The sequence below is a fragment of the Sylvia atricapilla genome, chromosome W, assembly GCF_009819655.1.
Source record: "Sylvia atricapilla isolate bSylAtr1 chromosome W, bSylAtr1.pri, whole genome shotgun sequence".
Taxonomy (NCBI): domain Eukaryota; kingdom Metazoa; phylum Chordata; class Aves; order Passeriformes; family Sylviidae; genus Sylvia; species Sylvia atricapilla.
The window spans coordinates 6,226,843-6,251,074 of record NC_089173.1 but is presented as its reverse complement, the minus strand read 5'-3'; the positions used below and the strand labels follow the sequence as shown (position 1 = coordinate 6,251,074).

The following is a 24,232-nucleotide window of genomic DNA, read 5'->3' as shown; positions in this document are numbered from 1 at the left end:
CTGAATGCTTGGGAGAGGGTGGTGGAGATAAAATTTTTGGTTTTCTTTCTTTCTTTCTTTCTTTCTTTTTATAAAGACACTAAAACAAGAGTCAACAGCTATGAACACAAAAGTTTCCAGGGGCAGTGGGAGGAGTGGGATCTGCCCCGTGGCCAGCAGGATCATGTGCTGGAAGGAGGTGACAGCATGTGCCCAGAGGCAGCAGGCCAGAGTCCTGCCTGGAATTCACAAAAATAAAAATGTTACAAAAAAATTAAAATAATAATAATAATAGTAGTAGTACTAAATCGGGTTTGCCAGCTTCCTCCCTGCATAGTTATCTGCATTTTGGCACCTTGGCAAAGCATCCTCCTCATCATCCCCCTGTGTGCTTGCTGCTCCTGGGACCAAGGCCCCAGCGTCGCTCCAGGCTCCTAGACCCTGCAGCGCTGGCGGGCACTTCCTGCAAGGCCAGAGGGGTGACACGGGGAAATCCCAAACCACAAAGGGGAGGTGGAGTCTCTGGGTTTGCCAGTGGTGTCCTGAGCACATAAAGGCACAGCACCTGCCCCCCATGGCCGGCCACAGTCTGGAGAAGAAGAGGAGAAGGCTGAAGGCTCACCCTCAGAGTCTCGGGATTACAGAAGTTGAGAACTACAAAACTAAATACAAAGGGGAGAATCAGCACATGCATGTTGAGCCCTCTGTTCCCTGGTGCCGCTCCCGGCACTGCCCGTGCCGTGCCGGGGGGGGGGGGGGGGGGGGGGGGGGAGGGCGTTTCGCTTCCTCCCTGTTGCACCAGCCCCGCGCCTGGCGCTCCCGCACTGCTCCATCGGCCATTCCCAGGCTGCTCCTCACACCTTGTAGTAAATGTTGGCTGGGCTCTGCGGGGGCATCTCCTGCATGATGCAGATGGGGTGCCCGTAGTCCCCGCTCACCTTCTCGTAGTGCGAGCAGTAGTTGTTCTCTGTAGTCCGTAAGGGGATGATGATGTCGCTGGGTTCCGAGCCCGCATTCCCGCTGCATTTGGGGCTGGCCAAGGTGCTGAGGGACAAGGCTGTGGCTCGCTGCTGTGTGTGCTTCCAGTGCCGCTTGCGGATCTTGATCGGAAGCACAACAAGGAAGATGATTATGAGGATGAAGATGATGCAGCCGGCACCAATGGCCACGAACACGGCCACCTTGGAGCTCAGGAAGCCATTGCTGGGACCTTGGGTCTCCTGGCCGTCCTGGTTGACAGAGCCTGCAAGGCAAGGGGAGACGGGGTTCAGAGAGGCAGAAAGATCTGTGTTCTGTCCATGCATGGATCACACCTGTGGAGCAGAGGGATGAGTTGCCCATTGGAGCCCCTCTCTGCCCCCCAAACTCAGCACAACATTCTCCTGCCATGCTCCCAAGGAGGGAAGCCCCTCACCTCTAAGGGGATGGCACTTGCTCTCCACCTTCCCACCTCAGTCAGACCCACACATCCCTGGGAAGGACTGGGCAGGGTAGTCAGGAGCCCCAGGCATCCACAGAGGGGGCACAACACACCCTGTCCCCCACCCTGCACCACTGCTCTCCTTCCCATCTCCCAGCCTATGGAGCAGAGTGTTAATCATGTCCAGGTGACACTATTCCAGACCTGGGGAGCCTTCGCTCCCCACAACAGACTGGGATGCCCTGGTGAACGTGGGCTCTGATACTCAGACCCCCCCCAGTCTCCAATTACTGACCCCTGGGTCGGGGTAGCCACAGTCCCTGTGGGGGCAGCACTCAGAGGTCGATCCAGGCAGGAAGAAAAGAGAGGCTCTTCCCAGCTTCATCTGATTCCACTTTGCTCTCAGAGGGGTCAGGAACTCAGGAAACCACCTTCAAAGGGCTCTCACACCCAAGGACCTCACCTCCTCCAAGCCCTCTTTGATGTACTGTGAGGAACACATGGGAGGAAGAGGAGGAGGAAGAGTGCTGAAACAGCACTTCCCTGCCAAGCTCTGCCAGGAGCTGGGAAAACAAACCCAAGCTGCTCTGCACCCTAGGCTCGGGACAGCATAGATGGGCACAACACTTATGGCAAACCCATCCAGATCCTGGATCCGGAGAGTCTGGTATCCCTGGGGTCCAAGCAACAAGCTCAACTTGGAGGGGCTTCATTGGCTCCACAGCAGGCAGAGCCCCATCCCTCTCCTGGGGATCCCTGGAATACCCACCTGCCTTGCCGGGCTCCTCCACCACTGGGACCTTGCTGTGCGGGCTCTGTGTGACAATCTTCACATTGTTATCCAACTCCTTGCTCGGCCAACTTGTCATCAGCTGCTCAGGGATCACCGTGTTTGGATCTGGGAAAGGGGAAGGGAGGGATAGATGAGAAGCCTTGATCCAACCCGGAAGGTAGCAGCTTGTTCCCCCTAAAGAAGTGCCCCCAATTTTCAGCCACTGCCATGGGGCACAGGAGCACTGGAAGATGCCGAGAGCAACAGAGCAAGGCTGATCTGCTCTAGGGCTTATGGGAAGCAGGTCTCCACCCTAATTCCCTGCTTTGCTGTTTTCAGAGCTCCCATGCGTGGGCTGGGACAGGTTTCTTGCTCAGGCAGTGGGAGGAAGTGTAGGGCAGGCAGGAGGCCAAGGCTGCAGCACAGCTTCGCCTGTTTATTATAAATATTTGCCCCAATGTGCAAACACAATAATCAGAAGCACAATCGGGAGCTGCGCATCCAAGTCGGGGCCGAAACGAGCCCAGGGCATTGCTGGGGCTGGGAAGCAGCTTGGGATGGAGGTGGTGGGGTGCAGGAGCTCCAGGAGAAGAGTCCATTGGTGATATCCCTGGTGTCCCACTGCCACCAGAGTCCCCACAGCCTGGTGGCCTCCACAGCTGAGAGACAGTAAGCCAAATCCCTGATGCCTGGCCAGCTAAAATCCCCCCTTGCATGCCCAGGAAGTCGCAGGGGTACTGCCTGTTCCAGCCCCCCTCCCCCAGAGGCACTCGCAGGGCTCATGGGTCCTGTGTGGCGCTCACTTCCTGCCAGGATACAGCCCACGAAGTAACTGGGAACAATCGCTCCCTTTCAATCCCAGTGCTCCACACATATGTCATGTTGGCAAGAGAAAAACAGCAGGAAGAAAGATCCTAAAAATGCAATTCTGCTGAACCAACCCAGGAGTGCTCCCAGGAGCAGCTGGCCTGGCCTCAGTTTCCCTAGAGTCTTGAATTCCCACATCCCCCAGAGGAACAGGGACCCTGGTTCAGGGGGCAGCAGGAGACCTCAGGGAACAGGAAGACTCACCCTGCCCCACTTTCATGACAATCTTCATGGAGCGTGTCTGGCAGACCCCTCCTTCCCGGTTCTCCAAGCCATCCAGTGTGCCATTGGAAGTGGCTGCAAGAAAAGAGAGGGAATGTTAGACAGGTTCCCAGGAGCTGGAAGGGCACTGCTGAGCAGCTCTTTGCTGCTGCCTGGCATTACTGTGCAGGTCTCCACTGTCCCCTGGCACTGCCAGGCAGGTGTCCCCCCCCCATCCCCAGGCAGGTCCTCACTGTCCCCTGGCACTGCCAAGCAGGTCCCAGCTATCCCCTGGCACCTCCTACCCCAGGGATTCACTCCTGACCCCCCCATTACAGCCGCATCTTCACACCCCAATCCGGAGCCCACCAAATTCCCAGCTCCTGCCCCTTCTAAAGCTGCCTGCAGCAGTAAGGGCATGATCCCTGTGACTTCCTCTCACTGCCACATCCACACAAGTGAGCCATTCTCCATGCCTGCACCCTCCTCCTCCTTTAATTCCTGGATAATTTTCTTTGCTGCTGGTGCATAATGGGAACACTTGCATATGCACAGTTTAAATTATACATCTGTAATTACACCCTGTGCCTCAGTGAAGAATGTAAACTCAGAGCCTCAGTGGGCTCTGGGGGCTCTAATTGCAGGACAGAAGTCACTTAAATTCACATTAACTTTTCGCTGGAGCCGGCACAGAGTTTTCAGCCCTTGGATCCCATGGGAGCACAGGGAAGGTCCCCCATCCTCCAGCCCTCTGTGGGGCTCAGGGCAGGAGGGACATGAGAGAATAAACCCAAACATGAGGATTTCAGGATTAAGCACTTAAATATCAGATTCTGCTAAACAGACACAAAAAACTGGTTTCTGACCCCACCAAGGCCCTGGATGTGGCCACTGCGCCTGGCATAGAGTTGGATATACCCAGGGACCAGGATGGTTCCCACCCCGTCACCTCCCTCCATCGCAGCAAACACAAATCATCCCAGTGCTCCACCAAATCCAACCACAGGGATCAATTCATCCAGGGAAGCAGGGAAGCCCGGGAGGAGCTCAGCAACAGCTTGAGGAAGGCAATGCAATGGAGAATCATGGAGTCCAGGGATAGTTTTCCAGACACAAGGCAGGACTTGGCCAGCACAACGCAGCCAACACTTCCCTGAGCCTCAAGGCCAAAGCTCAGCCCCGGGGTTTCAGGTTCCCTGTGCAGCCCAATTCCTGCCTCCATCTCGCAAAAAGCAGGTCTGGGAAGGCAGGTGACTGACAGAAATTTGGGATGAATCCATTGGACTCTGCTGGGTGTTGGTGAGGGGACAGGTAGAGGCTGGAATAGAGAGCAAGATCATCCTTCCACATTCCCCTTCCCACAGCAGGAGGTTGAGTGCCTCCATGAGCCTCCATGCTGGGATACTCTGGAAAGCACACATGCATCCCACCGGGAAGCAGGCTCCAAGTCCATCAGCTCTTTCCAAACACCTCTGTGCAATCAAGGCTCTTGCTTGAAACCCCAGCAAATGTTTTCCTAATCAAAAAGTCCTTGGGCCATTTGCTGAGTTATTGCCTCTCCTGCAGCAGGGTCCCCCCTGCCAGCAGCTCCCGGGATGGAGCTGTGCATCCAGCTGGGATCTGCTGGCGGCTGTTCCGACAGCAGCACTGTCAGCATCAAGCCCCATGCAAACGCCTGGGAATATGGAGAAACGCCCCCAACAGCCTGCACGAGTTCTCTGGAATCCAAACAGGATGGACCTGAGCTCAGACTCGCCATAAAAACACATTGGGAGTGAACTCCAGCAGAAAGCTCAGCATCCCAGTTCTCCCAGGCCAGAGGCACCAGTTTGGGGGTGAAATCAGCAGATACATCCCAGCTCACAGCTCTGAAGCAGCTCCTTGAACAGTTTCCCAGCTTCTCATCTCCATGCCATGGGTTGTTGCATCTCAAAGACTCATCCATTGAGGGAGAAGGCAGCAGTCTGTAGAAACCAGTCCCTATGAGGCCTTGTGAGGTCTGATTTATAAATAATTAACTAATTATAAAAAAATGAGGTAACAAGCAAGCGTGGTTCAAGTGGGGGAAACCAGAAGATCCCACAAAAGCAGCAGTTCCTCCAAATAACTATGGAGACATTCCATCCACAGACAACAAAAATATTAAAGATCCAAAGAGGACAGAGGGAGCAGCTGGAGCCACAGGGGTGGATGAAGGGACACAGCTGAGCATCTTTCTTCCCACCCCACACTTGGACACAAAGTTTCTTCTTGTTCTGGCCACGGAAATGATGAGGGAGAAAGTAGCTTTGAGAGGGAACCATGTGGAAAAATGAAGCAGTTGCTTGAGGGAACAAAAAAAAAAAAAAGGAAAAACATTTGTAAAACCCACAGTGATGGTCTTGGAATGGCCTCTGGAAACAAGGACATGAGCTTCCACATTCTATGTAAATCCACAATGGGCCAGAGAGAAGCTGGATGCTCCACACAGCTGGTTGGGCTTCCAAAAGTCAAAATCCTAAATCCCCAAATCCATCCAAATGGTGCAGAGTCCAGAGAGTTTGATGTGAACACGTAGGGCAGAGTGATGTGAGAGCAGCAGGTCCCTGATCCATTGGGAAAGGCTCCTCCAGCGCAATTCCCTGTGAAGCTCAGCGATGAAGAGCTTCTCCTCCCGCTCTGTTTCCTGCTTTCCCAGCAGAAGTCCCAGCAGAAAGCTCCAGGCTCAGCTCAGCCCAGCTCCAGTGGATCCAGACTGGGATCCAGGTGGCACTTGATGGATTCTCCAGGTGCCTGAGCCACTCACTGCCATGGTTAGGGCAAGCCATGGTGGCACCACCAATTCTCAGCTGCTGATGGAACCCTGAGTCAGCAACCCACAGAGGAAAATGTTAAATCCCACATTTAACAGGTTGCAGGAGAGCTGGGAGAGCCCCGAGCTGCAGAGGCAGCTGCAGGGCAGCAGCAGGAGGCAGAGCTGTGACACGATGAAGGAAGCCAGGCAGGGAGCTGGGAATACCCATGGAATAGGAAATGGCAGGTCTGAAACAACACTGTCACCTCCCCATGCCACACCAGCAAGGCTCAATCCAGCCAGCCTCAGCAACACTGAGCGTACAGGAGCACTTTCCTGCCCTATTCCATTTTGGAAGGATTTTCAGGTTGGCTGTAGGACTGGGAGAGCAAAAATAACCTCTGGCCAGTGACTTCCAAAGGCCGCTCCCAGCCCAGAGAGCCATCAGATGCTTCTGCCCTAATGGAGCATTAAGCCCTGGGCTGCTGAGTGATGAGGATTTAACAGTGATACCATTAACCATGTAATTGCTTGTCAATTTAGAGGAGATGCTCAGCCGCCATGGAAGCCAGGCAGGACCTTTGCTCCCGGAATCCCACATGCCCATCCATCCCAGAAACACATACCACAGAACTGGGACAGATGGCTGAGATCCCCAACAACCCCATGGTCCCGTCTCCAAGTCAGCAATGCCACGTGCTGTCCATGCTGCCTCCCCAGTGCCAGCACTTAGTGTCACCAGAGCTTTTCTCTCTCCCCTAAAAATATTTCAAAGGAGAACTCAGTTTTTGGCAGATGAGAGACGCTGGAAGTAATACCTGGCAAGAGATCTGGCAAGGGTCTCTTAAATGGTCAGCCTTGGCCAGATCGAGATGTTTGGTTTCTCTGCTGGATTCCCTCTAGCAGGGCTGTGTTAGGATTTGGGCCCCAAAGGCACAATTAATGTGCTGAGACTGTAGCAAATCCAAGTCTCTTTCCTTTTATTGCTCTTAATCACTCTTCCATCTGTGCAGCTGAGCCCTGCTTCAGCCCCAGCCAGGCACGGCATGGCCACAGCACAGCCACAGACCCCACTACTCCCTCACTCCCAGACCTGCACAAGGTTTGTGTTTCCATTACTTCAGGAGAGGTGGCAGCATCCCACCGGTGTCCCACAGCCTGATCCTGATTCTGCTGGAGCCACAGGACTGACCCTGGCAAGGGGCATCTGGTGCAGAGCAGCCTCAGCCCAGCCTGGACACCCCTGGGCTGAAAGCCCCTCCTGGCACAGGTGAAGCCCCTACAGGTCACCCTGGAGATGTGCCTCCCACATCTCTGGTGTGCCCAGACACTGCCAGAGATCCCTGCAGGAATCCACGAGCAGACTGCACTTCAAATAAAATCCCAGCTCCTGCCACCTCCCCTCTCCAGATCTTTCAAGCTGTTTTACACCCCCTTGGTACGAACACAGAGGTGCTCCACTGGAGCCCAACCCATCACAAGCACTGAGCTCCTTCCTCCCCATACCAACCAGGGCTGGCACCCCAGGGGACATGGAGCCACTTCCAAGTCACAGAGCAGAGGCACTCGCCTGCTCCACTGCACACCAACTCCCTGGGGCCTCCGGAGAGCACGGCTTGGTTACAGCCCCTGCTGCTGCTGCTGCTCCTCCTCCTCCCAGACGTCAAGGCCATGCAGCTTCGGCTCAGGGCATCCCTTTATTGATTCTATTAATATTAATATTGGCATCACTTCCCAGTCAGCCCCACTGTGGGGACACAAGCCCCGCACCCAGCACACATCCCCCAGCCCCTTCCCTGAGCTCCAGCACATTGGCTGGGGCTGCTGCCAGCGCTGGGGCAGGGGTCGTGTGGAGGGAGCCCATCCCACGCTGTCACACTGCCAGCAGGGCCAGCAGTCTTCTTCCAGCCTTCTCCCAGCCTTCCCCAGGCAGCTGCATCGGGAAGGGGCCCTGCAGCCTCTGAAATGCCTGTGTGAGCCAGCCCGGCCCTGTCCTGTTTCTGCACAGTGCAGGAGCTGCAAGGCTTGGGTTTCACAGCCACTCCTACCAGCTCCAGAGCTGCTCCAGAGCTGCTTCAGCCACATGGTCCAACATGGAAAGAGATGGGCCATGGGGACTGCTCCACCAGTACTGCTGACCACAGGAGGGCCACCTCTGCTCTCCTCCCTGGCATCAGGGCACTGCCAGGCCCAGGCCCATGCCATGAAGCCAACTGGGATTGCTGTGTCCCTCCCCACAGATGTACAGGGCATGTGAGGAGCCTGTCACTGCAGCCAGCCCATGGAGCACTGGGAATCTGGCCATCCCACCCCACACTCCCTGCTCCAGCAAACACAGTGGGAAAATCCCCAGTTCAAATGCACTGCTGGAAATAGGAATGAAAACCATCATATGGGGTTTGGCTGGGATGGGGTTTGGCTGGGATGGGGGTTGGCTTTTCCTGGCCAGGATCAGCACCCCCAAAATCAAGTTAAAGGGTTAAATTAGCCCCATTCCTTATAGAGAGCAGAGGGGCACACATGGTTACAGCTGGAAGAAGGGAGGACACCATCCACCACACTCATCCTCACCACCTACAGCTCCACTCTCTCCCATTCTTTCCTGAGGCAAAGGGAGAACAGGAAAACACTGAAGTATCCACTGGAAAAAGACACTTTAACCCAAGTAATGCTTAAGTGAAAAGCTAATTTCCCATTAAAACAAATTTCTGGTGGAAAATTATAACCAACCCTAATTAGTATAATAATTAAGTCACTGCTGGATTGCAGGGAACATCATCCAGGCTGGAAAGCACATCTGCTGCAGGACCACAGCTTGGTGACTCACTCAAGCCCTTTATCATCAATACTGTCTGTGTGGATGAGCTGTGGAAACTCCCAGTGTCCCCATCCTGCTTCCTGCCCAGCTCAGGGGGACCATGGCCCTAAATAAACCCTTTGTCTTTGAGTCTGTCCGTCCCTTCCAAAGAAAGAGTATGTCATTGGGAGAGGAAGGTGATATGTGCAGTCTCTGTGGTTTCCCCAAGCAACTGGAGGCAGATCAGGGTGAAAGTTCCACATAATTCCCCACCTGATGCTCTGCCAAAGTACTTTGTGGGCCCCACTGGGAGCAGGAGGGGAGGAAAGCACTTGTTGCCTTTTAACAGGGTGTAAATCTATCATGTTAGGTAGCAAAACATCTCAGAGATGACTGAGAAATCCTTTGGGAAGGGGATGGAGACAGACAGTGCCATCCCCCAGCTGCAAGGCCAAGGCCAGCTGCCCACCTGAGCTCGGGCTCCATCTGCACTCCCAGGGGCTCAGAGAAAACTTCAGGTTATCAGAGACAGAGAGGCTGACAGAGGGACAGATTGATGTGCAAATCTTGTGGAAGCTCCAGGTGCCTGGGAGAGCTCAGGCAGCCAAGGAGGTACCAGGCAGTGGGGAGGGACAGCAAGTCTGGGTGCTGTGGGACAGCCAGGAGGAAACCGCAGTGCAATTACAGGCAAACTTTGCATAACCACCAGGAACTTCTGGAACTGGGGACGTGACACTGGTGAAACTCCTGGCCTAGAATTGCAAATAATCCCCTGCCTGCAAGAGGAGCCAGCCCAGGCACTGCTTCCACCATGGCCATGCACCCATCAGAGCCCAGCTCAGAGCAGGATCACATGCGGCTCCCAGTGCTGCACCCTGTGGAGTCCCTTGTGCCATTAAAGGAATTTCCAGCTGCCCTGCCCTGGAAAAGGGAAGATTAAAGATACCCCAGGTGATAAAGAGGCTTCTCTTCCATGGATCCTTGCAGACATTGTGCAGTCTTCTCTTGGGGTTTCACAAGTCCGTCACTCACCCCATGGCATCCCCTTTCCCTGTTTCCCCATTGGCTATGGGGCTTGGTGTCCTGTTCCTCTCTTCTCTAAGGTCACTTGCCCTCTGCCCTGGCCCTTGTACCACCCATGAACCTGAGACCCTATATAACTGAGGAAAACCACATGGTCCCTCTCTCTGGCTCCGGATTCACCTTCGGCACACTGGAATAAACACTTGCTGGAAATCGATTTGGGGCTGGGAGCCTTCTGCCTCTCTGCTGAGCTAGCCTGGTAATGTGTGTGGATGTGTGAGCTTGATCACTGCCTGAATACTTCTTAAGCAGTTTCTCTATGGAGAGGCTGACTGGGGTATAGAAAGGCATAGCTGCACTCTGAAAAGACACACTGTTACAAATGGTGCACTCACGTGGTTGCTTGAACCTCAGAGCTTTTCATTAGCTCTCTGGCAAGCGTCTCCAAAACCTCGGTCTGGATTTTAAGTTGCTTTCAAGTACCACCGCCCCAAGAGAAAAAATCCAATTTTTCTGGAACAATTCTCTGGGGGAAAAAACCAACAACCTTCCTTTTAAGGAAGACTGGTTTCCTTCAGCATAACTTCCACGTGATTCATTTTTTGTCCCACTGGAAAGGTGAGTATTTTCTGGGTGAGGTCACCTGTTGACAGGGGCTCTGAATTATAGTGGGAAGCTGGATAGGAGCAGCGTACGTCAAACCAATGTGGTTAAGCATAGCGTTCTCCATTTATTCTCCCTCAAATGGTGGGTTATATATTTTTCAGGATGGTTTACAATGACAGGTCATAAAAAGAATGCAAACAAACATTGTTTAGCTTATTCTTTAAGGTGGCTGAAATGTTCACACTACAAAACTATATCTATCAACTTCTAGAAATCCACTATTTCCATGTGTACACCTTAACATGATTTTCCAGCTGCGACACAGCACAGGCCTGCATTGGGGCCCAGGCTGGGTAGCTCAAACCCCAATGCCAATATCTGCAACAGTCACCCTTTTATTTTTTATTTTTTTCTTTCTTTCTTTTTAAGTCATGTGGAGGGGGAGGGCTCTATGAGGGATAAATTACCCTGGGAGCAGCAAGAAGCTTTTTCCCTTGTATATAATGCCCTGGTTAGAAACAGTGTTATTTTCTCAAAAGGGGATCTAAAACTTCTTTTTCGTTGGGCTTTTAAATATATTCCGGGTATTACTTCTGAGTCTGTCCTATCTTTAGAATTTTGGGATAAAGTGGGAAATCTTTATATACTATACAGGTTCAAGGGGATTTTCATGTTGGAAAATTCTATCCACTCTATCATTCTATCTATGTAGTGATTAAAGATTTGGGAAAGGGTTCTAAAATTTCTAAATCCCCTCCCCAGCGAATGTGTACCTACCCCTCTGTTTCTCCCCCCTCACCTCGTTGAGAGGGGTCTGAAAATAGAAACATCTTAAAATCAACTCAGGACTGCTACCAGCTTCCTGGTATTTCCAGCTCCTTCCTACCCGATTTCGAGGCTAGTACTGGCCAGGCTAGCTTTGATACTACCCTTCACCCCTGCCCTAAACCCATTTACCCTTCACTTCCACCTTCTTCTATGAGAAATTATGAAGCCGGTCATGTAGCCGATTCTGCTGTTTTAAAAGAACTCACATGAATTTTACCTTCATTGCTATCTCAGAATGGCATCTGGGACCCCCCTCCACCCTTCCCCTCCCCACCATGTGGTCCCATTCCCGTGGCGGGTCTCGTTCCTGAGGTGGGAGTCCCCTCTGGGGCTGGCTCCGCCCTTGTCACCGCCTCTGTGCCACCCCTCCCTGCCCCCATGGTGGCCCCTCCCCCTGCACTGTCCCCTCCCCCCCTGCCCACATCCCCTGTGAGGGGCACTGCCCTCAGCCCTGCCCCTGTCTCAAATTCCCCAGTTCCCACAGACACCCCCCCCCCCCCCTCATCTCTGGGTCTCGCCCCCATGCAGGGTCCTGTTTTTGCTGTGGAAGTTCCCCTCGAGGCAGGGGCTGCCCTCATCACTGCCTCCGCTCTGAGTTTCCCTGCCCCTAATCACGCCCCCGCTTTGGGTTTCCCTGCTCCCCCTCCTGCCTCCCGGTGCTGCTCCGGTCTCGAGTCCCCCTGCTCCAGCCCCTCCACTCTAACCCGCCCCACCCGCACCAGACCCCAGTTCCCTGCCATGTGCTATCACCCCTGCGGCTCCACCCTGTCCCCTCCCCAGTCTCCCTCCCACCTGTGTCTTCCCTCCCGGCCCTGCCAGAAAACTCGGGTCCTCCTGCGCCGGGTCCGCCCTACCCCCTGCCAAGCGCCGGTGTCCTCCTCCCCCCACTCGGTTTTGTGGTTGCTCCTTCAGACCCTGCCCCCCACCCCACACCCCCTCCGCTTGCCGTGGTTCTCTCTTCCTGTGGGACACTCACGATCCCTTCTCACAATCCCAGCACTGGACCTGGGATTCAACCTACTTGCACACAACGCAGTTCAGACACTGAAGGCTCTAGTCGCCAGAGTAAGCACCGAAGCTCTCGGGCTTCAGTTATCAGGTCCCCTTCCTCCTCTTCAGAAGGGAGTAATTCTTGAGATCCGGATATTGAGTTTCAGGATCACTGGACAAAAGTTAAAAAAGAAACAGCTTTGGATGGAAATTTGGAGTTTGCTGAAAAATTACAAATATTAGCTGCCCCTGTTATATACAAAAGGGGCAGAAATCCTAAATGGGACCCAATACCATATGCAGCACTCAAAGATTTATGTAAAGTCTCAAAAGAATATGGGTAAAATTCACCATATTTTGAAAATCTCTTAAAGATAACCTTTTCAACACATGTACTAGTCCCCCATGATACTAGGCATGTTATGTCCCTCCTTTTAACACCTACAGAGCTTCTTCTCTGGGAATCCATTTGGAAAAAGCGACTAAAGGCATTATTAAATAATTACAAAGTTGAACCTGGCCGAGCCCACTTCACAGTGGAGCATCTTAGTGGAAACGGTCAGTTTGATAAACCTGAAGATCAGGCCCAAGATCTACCCAAAGCTGCATTAGATGACATTAGTAATGCTGCCCAAAGTGCTCTTTTCCAAACACTAGACGGGAACACCCCACTACACAGTTTTTCTGATATTTGCCAAGGGGCAGATGAAACATGTATTAAAATTAAAGATAGATTAAAAGACACTACAGAAAAACAAGTTGACAACCCACAAGCTAGAGAGGAACTCCTCAAAAAGTTTGCAGTTTCCAATGCAAACACTGAATGTAAGAAAATCATAAGAGGACTTCCCTCAGAGCAAGAACCCACCATACAGCAAATGGTGGAAGCTTGTACATGTCTTACAACCACAGAACACGTAGTAGCCATGGCAGTCAGTAAAGGGGTATCTAAAGCCTTTGTTACACAGAATAAACAAAACATGAGGTGTTATAGGTGCGGTAAAAAAGGCCATCTCAAAGTAAAATGTGCAGAAGAGACTCTAATTAATAAGAGGATGGACAGAGCAAACGATACGTCTCAACCGATCCGGCTATCATGTGGATCTCCAGTTTATTGTTTCCGGACAGCGAGTTACATAGATTCACAATGAAATGAATAAAATGTAAGAGATTCCCATTTTCTTACACAGTCTGTCATTTGTTAAAAAGTTGTACTGTTTCAAATATTATGCCAGTTGTAACCGGTCTGTTAAGCTGTTTGTACCAAAGTTTGTACCCTCAAAAATCTTATTCCAAGTTGTATACCCCCTCTAAAACCCCGGGGTCCCCCCCCCTTCCGTCGGGCTAGGCTGTCGCCGTTCCCTGCCGGCTCCTCGAGCTGCTGGCCCCGCCTAATAGGAAAATCCAAGGACTTCCATGGTGCATTGCTCCAAAACCGAAGTACAGTTGCCGGCAAGCGGACCCAAAAGCCGCGACCCAGCACCAAATCCAGGTAAAAAGGGAGGCACTACAACACCGAGAAGACCCTCAGCTACCTAAAGACTGAATTCTGCTTCTGCCGCCTCGCCACGACCACAAAGAGACTGGGAAGAAGTGACACCCCTAGACCACACGAGCCCAGTTGGGTTGCCGGGGATTCCCGCGAGACCGGAACCCCCGACTCTGCTGCGGCGAGAGCAGAAGGTCCGACTGACACCTGATCCTCAGCGGCGACAGGAGCAGCGGCGGCGACAGGAGCAGCGGCGGCGCAGGCGACCCCTCGAGTTCCCCCTTTAAAGAGCTGACTAATAAAGGCTTTTCAAAGGAGCAGGTCTCCTGGCCCATTTATAACAATTTGGGGGCTCGCCGGGATCTAAGCCACGCCCAGAAGAGGACCAGGACGGGAAGGCGCAGCCCGACCTCGGACCTCCTGGACAGCTGGACATCCCGGACCAGAGGACGACGCTCGCCAGCCTCGTGGGACGCCACTGAGGAGCATCGGTAAGAACAACCGGTGGCGGGAGTGGAGACGAGCGAATGTGGAGTGAATGAGTGGGGGGCCGGCAGCTCGGACCTCCCAAGCGAGTTTGGACTGCTGAGTACCGCGTTTCCGCACCCCCGCGAGGGGGCCGGCCGGGAAAAGCAGGATGCGAGTGAACTGAGAGTGACTGAGGCGTCTCCAGGGGCATAGGCGCCCCCCTCTGGACGTGCGGAGGAATTTAGAGAATAAGTGGCACGTCAAAGAAGTAAGTGAAGCACGCACCACACTGGCTGAGGTTATAGCCCGGGGTGTCACAGGAGGCTAGCGCTGGCTGGGGTAGCGGCTGGAACCCTAAGGGCGGGTTGCCCAGGCTACTTTCGGGGCTTGTGAGTTGGCACTGGCTGGGGTAACTACCGGGGTGTGGGGAGAGAAAGAGAGCACTGGCTGAGGCTACAGCCCAGAGCGTCTGAGTACCGGCTGGGGTAGAAAAGATAGGCTACTTTCGGGGTGCTTTGGAGACTGGCTGGGGCAGCTGTCGGGGTGCTGGGATAAAGAGTACTGGCTGAGGCTACGGCCCAGAGCGTCTGAGTACCGGCTGGGGTAGCAAAGATAGGCTACTTTCGGGGTGCTTTGGAGACTGGCTGGGGCAGCTGTCGGGGTGCTGGGATAAAGAGTACTGGCTGAGGCTACGGCCCAGAGCGTCTGAGTACCGGCTGGGGTAGCAAAGATAGGCTGCTTTCGGGGTGCTTTGGAGACTGGCTGGGGTAGCTGTCGGGGTGCTGAGATAAAAGTCTGCATTGGTCGGGGGTATCTTGGGTACGCTTTCCGGGTTCGAGAGGTAGAACTGGTCAGGGGTGCCCAGGGAAGAGGTACGCTGTCCGGGTGCAGGGGAGTAAAGGAGTGCTTGCTAAGGGGTAGTGGCTGAGGCCCTAAGGGCGGGTCACCAGGCTACCTGTGGGGCATTCCGAGCACTGGCAGGGGTAGTGCCCAAACCCTGAGAGGGTCCCTGGGGCTACTTACGAGTGCTCAAAGAGTGAGTGAGAGTTAAAATTTGGGCTGCCCGCCTTTAAACTTGTGTATGTGTAGGGGCACCTTAAAGAAGTTTAATTAAAACAAAGTCAAATAATTTTGCTTTGTGTTGCCCTGAAGTAAAGTTTCTGTCAGGGTAAGAGCACCGTAGTTTTTATTTGAAACCCAGTGAAAATGGGGGCATACATAAGTAGAGTGGAGCCAGTTGAAGAGAGAGAGAAAAGGATAAAACAAATTCCATTGGACAGTCCACTAGGACAAATGTTAGAACTATGGGAGTTTGATGAAGCCACTAAAAGCTTGGACAGGATCAAGATGACCCATTATTGCATAGAGGCTTGGCCTAAGCTAGATTTACCTGAAAAATGGCCATGGTGTGGAACTAGAGACCCCTGGATGTGTTCACAATTAACTCAATACTTGAAATCTCGAGGAGATTCAAGTACTGAACAAATACTCTATGCTATCTGTTGGCAGAAACAAGTAGTCAAAAATGAAACAGCAAAAATATGTAAGTTACAGCAAGGGAAACAAAAGAATGAAAAGCAGGAGAACCAAGAAGAAGCTAGCCATAATTGGGACCCCTTAGAACATTTGTCTCCTCCTCCAGTTTATCCCGAAGTACTACAAACTATCCCTACTAATCCTCCAACCTCATTTGAAAATCATATCCCACCTTCTCAAACTGTAATCCCTGTTCTTTCCCCAACTTGCCCCCCTCCAGCTTATAACCCCTCTTACCCTCTGCCGTTTCCTAACACTGGTCTAACCTCCTCTCCTTCACCATCCACAATCCCTGCACCCCCTCACAGCTGGGAGCTAGGTCTGGCAACTAACAATGCGTCCTGCCAGGCAATAAAAACCCCAGAAGGACCTTACAGTAACACCAGGTCAAAAACCAAACTCTTTCCCCTAAGGGAGGTCCCATTGGGTGGGGCAGTTGGAGGAATAGGGTTTGTCAATGCACCTTTAACAGCGTCAGAAGTCAGAAATTTTAAGAAAGAACTGGGGAATCTAGTTGAAAACCCAGTGGGAATTGCCAACCAGATTGACCAGTTTTTGGGCCCAAATATTTATACATGGGGAGAACTAAACTCCATCTTAAATATACTCTTCAATCCAGACAAGGTTCGGCTGGATAGGGCAGCAGGAATGCGCATCTGGGAGAGAGAAAACCGAATGGGCCCCCCCGGTGACCAGAAGTTGCCAATAGCTGACCCAGGGTGGGACCCAAACAGAGAAGAAGGGAGGAGAAATATGGAGGATTATAGAAACCTAATGATAAAAGGTATTAAAGAATCAGTTCCTCGGAGTAGCAACACCAAATTAGCTTTTGACAGGGCCCAAGAGAAAGATGAAACCCCAGCAGCCTGGCTGAGCAGGCTCAGACGGAATTTCCAGCAATATTCCAATCTAGATCCAGATAGCCCAGAGGGACAGATATTATTAAAATTACAGTTTGTCACAAAATCCTGGCCAGATATCAGAAGAAAACTTGAAAAGATGGAGGACTGGCAAGACCGAGAAATAAATGAATTATTAAGGGAAGCACTAAGAGTATATCTTAGGAGAGAAGAAGAAAGAACAAAAGCAAAAACCAGGATTATGGTAGCCGTGGCCAGGGAGAGTGTAAGGGATCTCAAAGAGGATGCTAGGGGTGAAAGAAACACAAAATCTTTACCAGAAAAGGGAAGAGGAAGGAACCCACCATCTTGGGGTACTCCTCAGAGACCAAGAGAGACCCGAGCCTGTTATTATTGTGGAGAAATAGGACACTTAAAAAAACATTGCAAAAAATTGTCATTTGATGAGACTGTCGTAGGGGAGCAAGAGGCATTGGAAAAATTATTGAAAAGAGAAGTCAAAGAGGATTAGGGGTGTCATGGGCGCTATGCGTTAGGGGACCCCACGAAACATCAAGAAGGGCCCATAGTAAATTTTGAAGTAGGTCCCCAACATGAAGAGTTTGAATTTTTAGTAGATACTGGTGCCGATAAATCGTGTATTAACCGACTTCCAGTTGGAATTACGATTGGAAGAAAAACCTGTGAAGTCCTAGGAGCAGAAGGGGAGCCTTTCAAAGCCTCAGTTATAGAAAATATAGAAATTAAAGGAAATTCCAAGAGATGTGTCACTAATTTAATATATCTACCCAAAGTAGACAGTAACTTGCTGGGAAGGGACCTGCAAGTTCAATTGGGAGTAGGGATTCTTCCTAGAGAAGGAAGAATGGTAGTACAAATGATGAGGCTGACTATTAGAGACTTGAAAGAAATCAAGCCAGAAGTCTGGGCCGAGGAGGGAAAATATGGATATTTAGATATCCCACCTATAGAAATAAAAATGCAAGAAAATATGCCTCCTATAAGGGTCAGGCAATATCCTATTTCTCTGGAAGGGAAAAAAGGACTAACCCCAATTATAACCCATCTACTCACAGAAGGAATATTAGAACCTTGTATGTCACCCCACAACACCCCTATTCTGGCTGTAAAAAAGGCAGAAAATAAGTTTAGATTAGTGCAAGACCTAAGAGAAGTAAACAAAAAAACAATTACCAGGCACCCGGTGGTACAAAACCCCTACACACTCCTGAGCAGGATCCCTAGAGAACATTCCTGGTTTACTGTAGTAGATCTAAAAGATGCTTTTTGGGCCTGTCCTTTGGCAGAAGGAAGCCGAGATTGGTTTGCTTTCAAATGGGAGTGCCCTGAAAGTAAGAGAAAGCAGCAACTAAGATGGACTCGTCTTCCTCAAGGGTTCACTGAAAGCCCAAACCTTTTCGGGCAAGCCCTAGAAGAGTTACTAAGGCAGTTTATCCCTAAAAATAATGTACAAATCCTGCAGTATGAAGATGACCTCCTAATATCGGGGAGAGAGAAAGATGAAGTGAAAAAAAACAGTATTAATCTCCTAAATTTTCTAGGGGAAAAAGGCCTCAAAGTGTCAAAGAACAAATTACAGTTTGTAGAATCACAGGTCCCATACCTCGGACACCTCATTGGGGAAGGGTGTAAGAAATTAAGCCCTGAGAGAATCTCAGGTATACTCTCAATCCCAGCTCCAACCACAAAAAGAGATATAAGAAAATTATTAGGACTATTTGGTTATTGCAAGCTATGGATAGAAAAATATTCCCAAAGTGTTAAATTTCTCTATGAGAAGTTAGTCCAACCTGAACCTGTAAAATGGACTGACAAGGATGAAGAACAATTGAAAGACCTAAAGACAAAATTGTCTTCAGCCCCTGTCCTGAGTCTCCCAGACCTTAAGAAAAAGTTTGACCTATTCATTAACTCTGAAGGGGGAATAGCTTATGGAGTATTAACCCAAGAATGGGGAGGACACAAAAAGCCTGTCGCATATCTTTCCAAACTTTTGGATCCAGTTGCAAGAGGGTGGCCGGCTTGCCTCCAGGCTGTAGCAGCCACAGCTGTTCCTGTAGAGGAAGCACAAAAACTGACACTGCAGGGAAAAATCACTGCACACACACCCCATGATCTCAGGACAGTGTTGAGCCAAAGGGCTCAACAATGGCTGACTGACTCTAGAATTTTAAAATATGAAGTGATTTTAACCGGCACCAGTGATTTGGAGCTAATCACATCAAAAAGTCTAAATCCTGCCCAGTTCCTCTCAGGGGAACCCACACCAAACTTAGAGCACAATTGCCTGGAAATCATAGATTTACAAACAAAAGTAAGGGAAGATCTTGAAGATACACCTCTACCATGTGGGAAGGTGCTATTTATTGATGGATCATCTAGGGTGACAGAGGGAAAGAGAATATCAGGCTATGCAATAGTCAAAGGTACAGAAAGGGACAATTTAAAAGTTATAGAAAAAGAAAAACTGCCCCCCAATTGGTCTGCCCAGTGTTGTGAAATCTATGCCCTCAAGAGGGGATTAGATTTATTAGAACAAGACCAAGGTACAATCTACACAGACTCGAGATATGCATTTGGAATAGTACACACATTTGGAAAAATCTGGGAAGAAAGAGGCTACCTAAATTCAAAGGGGAAAAATCTGATACATAAAGAATTAATTAAATTGGTATTAGAATCTCTTATGAAGCCCCAAGAAATAGCAATTGTACATGTCAAGGGACATCAAAAAAAGGACACATTTGAAGGAAAGGGCAACCAAGTAGCTGATCAAGCAGCCAAAGTAGCAGCTCAAAAGCTGGGAGAACCAATAAAAATTCTTACTTTAAATGATGTACCAGCTAACAAAGTTAGTGAACCCATATATGATGAAAATGAATTAAAAGAAATAAAAAAGTTAGGTTTACACCAAGGGAAGCGGGGGGAATGGCTGACCCCAGATGGAAGAACATTCCTAAATAAAGCAATAGCTCAAAAAATACTGGCAGAAATCCACAGCTTAACCCACTGGGGCACCCAAGGGTTGTGTGATCATTTCCTGAGGGAAAACCTATGTGTTGGAATCTATAACCTGGCCAAAGCAGTTACTGAAGGATGCCTAATTTGTCAAAAAGTAAATCAAAAAGTAATGAAAAAGCCCACACCAGGAGGAAGACAAATAGCATTAAGACCCTTTCAAAGTATACAAATAGACTTCACAGAAATGCCTCCAGTACAGGGATATAAGCACCTTTTGGTTATAGTTGATCACTTAACGCATTGGATAGAAGCCTTCCCTACAAAAAGGGAAACAGCACAAGTAGTAATAAAAATACTATTAGAACACATCATCCCCCGATATGGACTGGTAAATAACATCGATTCAGACAGAGGCCCCCACTTTGTAGCACAAGTCCTGCATGATGTTGTTAAAGCCTTGGGAATTAAATGGCAGTTGCATACACCCTGGCATCCCCAAAGCTCGGGGAGAGTTGAGAGGATGAATAAAACCCTCAAAAATGTATTGACTAAATTGATAACAGAAACTGGAATGAATTGGCTAAAATGTCTGCCCCTAGCACTCTTGAGAATCCGAGTTCGGCCAAGGTCAGACATAGGGGCTTCACCATATGAGATGATGTTTGGACTCCCTTTCTTACTAACTCCTTACAGCACTGCAAATTATTTAGAAGGGGAGGCAGCCACTCAAGAATATATTCAAACAATTGGAAAAACATTGGCCGATCTTAAGAGAAGAGGGTATCTTCCTCAAACCTCCCCCTTAGATGCAGATGTACACCAAATAAAGCCAGGGGACTGGGTCCTAATTAAATCTTGGAATACCACTCCACTAACTCCCAAATTCGAAGGTCCATTCCAGGTCCTGCTCACAACCCACACTGCAGTGAGAACCCAAGAAAAGGGCTGGACACACATATCCCGAATAAAAGGACCATTGCCACTTCCCAGTGACTCTGTTACCCCAGCAGAGACTCCCTCTGAATGGACTACCATTAGAGATCCAAACACACTTAAAATAACCTTCAAGAAACGACCAAAGCCCAATTAGATCATAAAATGTTCTCTGTAAGTTGTTGTTCTAAGTTATTATAAAGTGTTAAAAAGGTTGTGATAATAATATCATTACAGATCTCTTATAGGGCACACCACAGAAAGCCTAATCAAAAACTGAACAAGTGGGAGCACACTGAAAGAAACTCCATAAGGCCAGCTAAATAACTTCCCCAACCCAAGAGGCAAGACCAGGTGAGATCGAGATAATGGTTCATACTGGACTCTTGGGAGGACTAATTATAGTCCCATTAATAAGCAAACATGCCAAAGGAACATGCTCTAGGGGCTACCATCTCATCTATGATGAAGAGAATCTGCAGTCCCTTATAAGAATTCACACTCATGTGAGTCCCACGTGTTTTAATATAACCCAAGTATCTACTTGCCGAAAAAATGAAAAACAATATTGGATGGCAAAAATTGCTGCAACGTTTATGCAGCACCTAACTAAAGAGTGCCCTATAAGAGAATTGTTTTACCAAAAAAAATTAGGCAATCCAAAGGGAGTTGCAAATTTAATAGAAGAAAAGCCACTGAATGAAATTGATGAACCCCTTAATAAAAACTTACCTATCGATTTATTTATTGTAATAAGCATCCTTGCCAGCTTTCTACTCCTTCCCTGCATATTCCCCTGTTTAATTCGAACTGCAACCATTCAAGCAAGCCCCAAACCTACTGAAATAAGACTAGAACCCCAAACTGAAGAACTGAATAAAGCCAAAAGAATATATAACCAATACCAGAAATTAAAAAAGATATACTCCCATGAATCAAAAACTGCCAATTGATGCGGGCAAAGGCCCGATCAAAGAAATAGAGGGGGGACTGAAATGAATAAAATGTAAGAGATTCCCATTTTCTTACACAGTCTGTCATTTGTTAAAAAGTTGTACTGTTTCAAATATTATGCCAGTTGTAACCGGTCTGTTAAGCTGTTTGTACCAAAGTTTGTACCCTCAAAAATCTTATTCCAAGTTGTATACCCCCTCTAAAACCCCGGGGTCCCCCCCCCCTTCCGTCGGGCTAGGCTGTCGCCGTTCTCTGCCGGCTCCTCGAACTGCCGGCCCCGCCTAATAGGAAAATCCAAGGACTTCCATGGTGCATCGCTCCAAAACCGAAGTACAGTTGCCGGCAAGCGGACCCAAAAGCCGCGACCCAGCACCAAATCCAGGTAAAAAGGGAGGCACTACAACACCGAGAAGACCCTCAGCTACCTAAAGACTGAATTCTGCTTCTGCCGCCTCGCCACGACCACAAAGAGACTGGGAAGAAGTGACACCCCTAGACCACACGAGCCCAGTTGGGTTGCCGGGGATTCCCGCGAGACCGGAACCCCCGACTCTGCTGCGGCGAGAGCAGAAGGTCCGACTGACACCTGATCCTCAGAGGCGACAGGAGCGAGGGTGGCGACAGGAGCAGCGGCGGCGCAGGCGACCCCTCGAGTTCCCCCTTTAAAGAGCTGACTAATAAAGGCTTTTCAAAGGAGCAGGTCTCCTGGCCCATTTATAACAACAACATAGTTTACAATTACAGGGCATAAAAAGAATGCAAGCAAGCCTTATTTATCTTAGTCTTAAGGTGGCTAAAGTGTCAGTACTACACTTCTGCATTTAGAAACCCACTATTCCCTGGGACACCTTAATGTAAAATGTGAATTCTTGTTGCTCCATAACTGTGAATTTTTTTCTGCACCATCGAGGTGCAATTTAATACAATTTAATGAGAAGAAAAGGAAAAATAAAATAAAATAAAATAAAATAAAATAAAATAAATGCAACAATACAAAAAGAAAAAAACAGTGACAGAGTCAGAATACAACCTGATCAGGGTGATGGAAGCAGTCCAGACGAGGTGGTCTTCCTGAAGCAGTGATCTCATAGAAAGGTCGGGTACCTCCAGTCCTCTGGGAATCCAGTGGGTGAGGGCTGCTTCTACTGTCCCAAATCCCAGCTTATATCCAGGTGAGAATGCTTGGCTCCTCCCCGTGGGCAGAGCATCTCACAATGGGATGATGAGTCATACAGGGGGTTCTTGATGGCCCATTAAAGAGAGATAACTCCTGGAGGGATAAGTTATCTCTGAGTCATAAACAAGGCATTGATGGGCCATTAACTGAAGATGGTGATAGAATACATCCTAAACTACAACCCAGGACAATCCACCCCTTATTTTATTACTATCTACAACATGCCCAAATCAATACATTGTTACAGAGGTATGCATATATACATACAGAATGAAACCTTACACACTGCTCTCACTTAAAATTAGGTCTCCCTGTGGTACACAACGGGTTTCTCCATCTTTCTGCATTACCCACCAAGTGTAACCAGGTCCTTGAGCAAAGACAATCCCATGGACGGGTCTGCCTTTGCCTGAAGTGGTATTAATCCAAACACTTTTTCCTAAAATGCCCTTCATGTGTACCACAGGTACTTTGTCTCCATCCACTGTGTGTAAGGGTTCAGATTGGGCAGGACCACCTCGATTGATAGACCCTCGGGTGTTGACCATCCATGTGGCTTTGGCTAAGTTTAGTTCCCAATTCTTAAAGGTCCCCCCACCAAGTGCCTTCAGGGCAGTCTTTAGTAGTCCGTTGCACCGTTCAACTTTCCCGGCAGCTGGTGCATGATAAGGAATGTGGTATATCCATTCAATACCATGTTCTCTAGCCCAGGTGTTTATAAGGCTGTACTTGAAATGGGTCCCACTGTCCGACTCAATTCTCTCAGGGGTGCCGTGTCTCCACAGGATTTGTTTTTCAAGGCCCAGAATGGTGTTCCGGGCAGTGGCATGAGGCACGGGGGAGGTATCCAGCCATCCAGTGGTGACTTCCACCATGGTCAGCACGTACCGCTTTCCTTGGCGTGTTTGGGGAAGGATGATATAGTCAATTTGCCAGGCTTCCCCGTACCTGTACTTCAGCCATCGTCCACCATACCACAGAGGCTTCGTTCGCTTGGCCTGTTTGATTGCAGTGCAGGTTTCACAGCTGTGGATGACCTGTGAGATGCTGTCCATAGTGAGGTCCACCCCTCGGTCACGGACCCAACGATACGTTGCATCTCTTCCCTGATGACCAGAGGCATCATGGGCCCAACGAGCTAGGAATAATTCTCCCTTGTGCTGCCAATCTAGATCCACTTGTGATACTTTCACCTTGGCAGCTTTGTCTACCTGCTCATTGTTGCGATGCTCCTCATTAGCCCGGCTCTTGGGTATATGCGCATCTACGTGTCAAACTTTCACGGTCAGCCTCTCTACTTGGGCAGCGATGTCTTGCCAAATGTCAGCGGCCCAGATGGGTTTTCTTCTGCACTGCCAGCTGACCTTTCTCCAGCAATTCAGCCATCCCCACAGAGCATTAGCTACCATCCATGAGTCAGTATAGAGATAGAGCCTCGGCCACTTTTCTCGTTCAGCAATATCCAAAGCCAGCTGGACAGCTTTAAGCTCTGCAACTTGACTCGATCCACCTTGTCTCTCGGTAGCTTGTGCAACTCGTCGTATGGGGCTCCATGCTGCAGCTTTCTATTTCCGGTT

General features: G+C 49.8%; 1 protein-coding gene and 1 long non-coding RNA gene across 2 annotated transcripts in view; both read right to left on the bottom strand.

The window, feature by feature from the left end:
• Window positions 1-24,232, bottom strand: part of LOC136373384 (uncharacterized) — a 455,798-nt gene that overhangs the window by 328,966 nt on the left and 102,600 nt on the right. The gene's annotated exons all lie outside the window — the stretch shown is intronic.
• The window catches only part of LOC136373362 (ephrin-B1-like), a 90,567-nt gene continuing 67,087 nt past the window's right edge, over window positions 753-24,232 (bottom strand). Inside the window, exons 3-5 of the mRNA XM_066338270.1 lie at window positions 3,243-3,335; window positions 2,169-2,297; window positions 753-1,222 (exon numbers count right to left, since the gene is read on the bottom strand). Coding sequence (XP_066194367.1) covers window positions 834-1,222; window positions 2,169-2,297; window positions 3,243-3,335 — 611 coding nt within the window. The 3' untranslated portion in view covers window positions 753-833. The remainder of the gene's footprint in view (window positions 1,223-2,168; window positions 2,298-3,242; window positions 3,336-24,232) is intronic.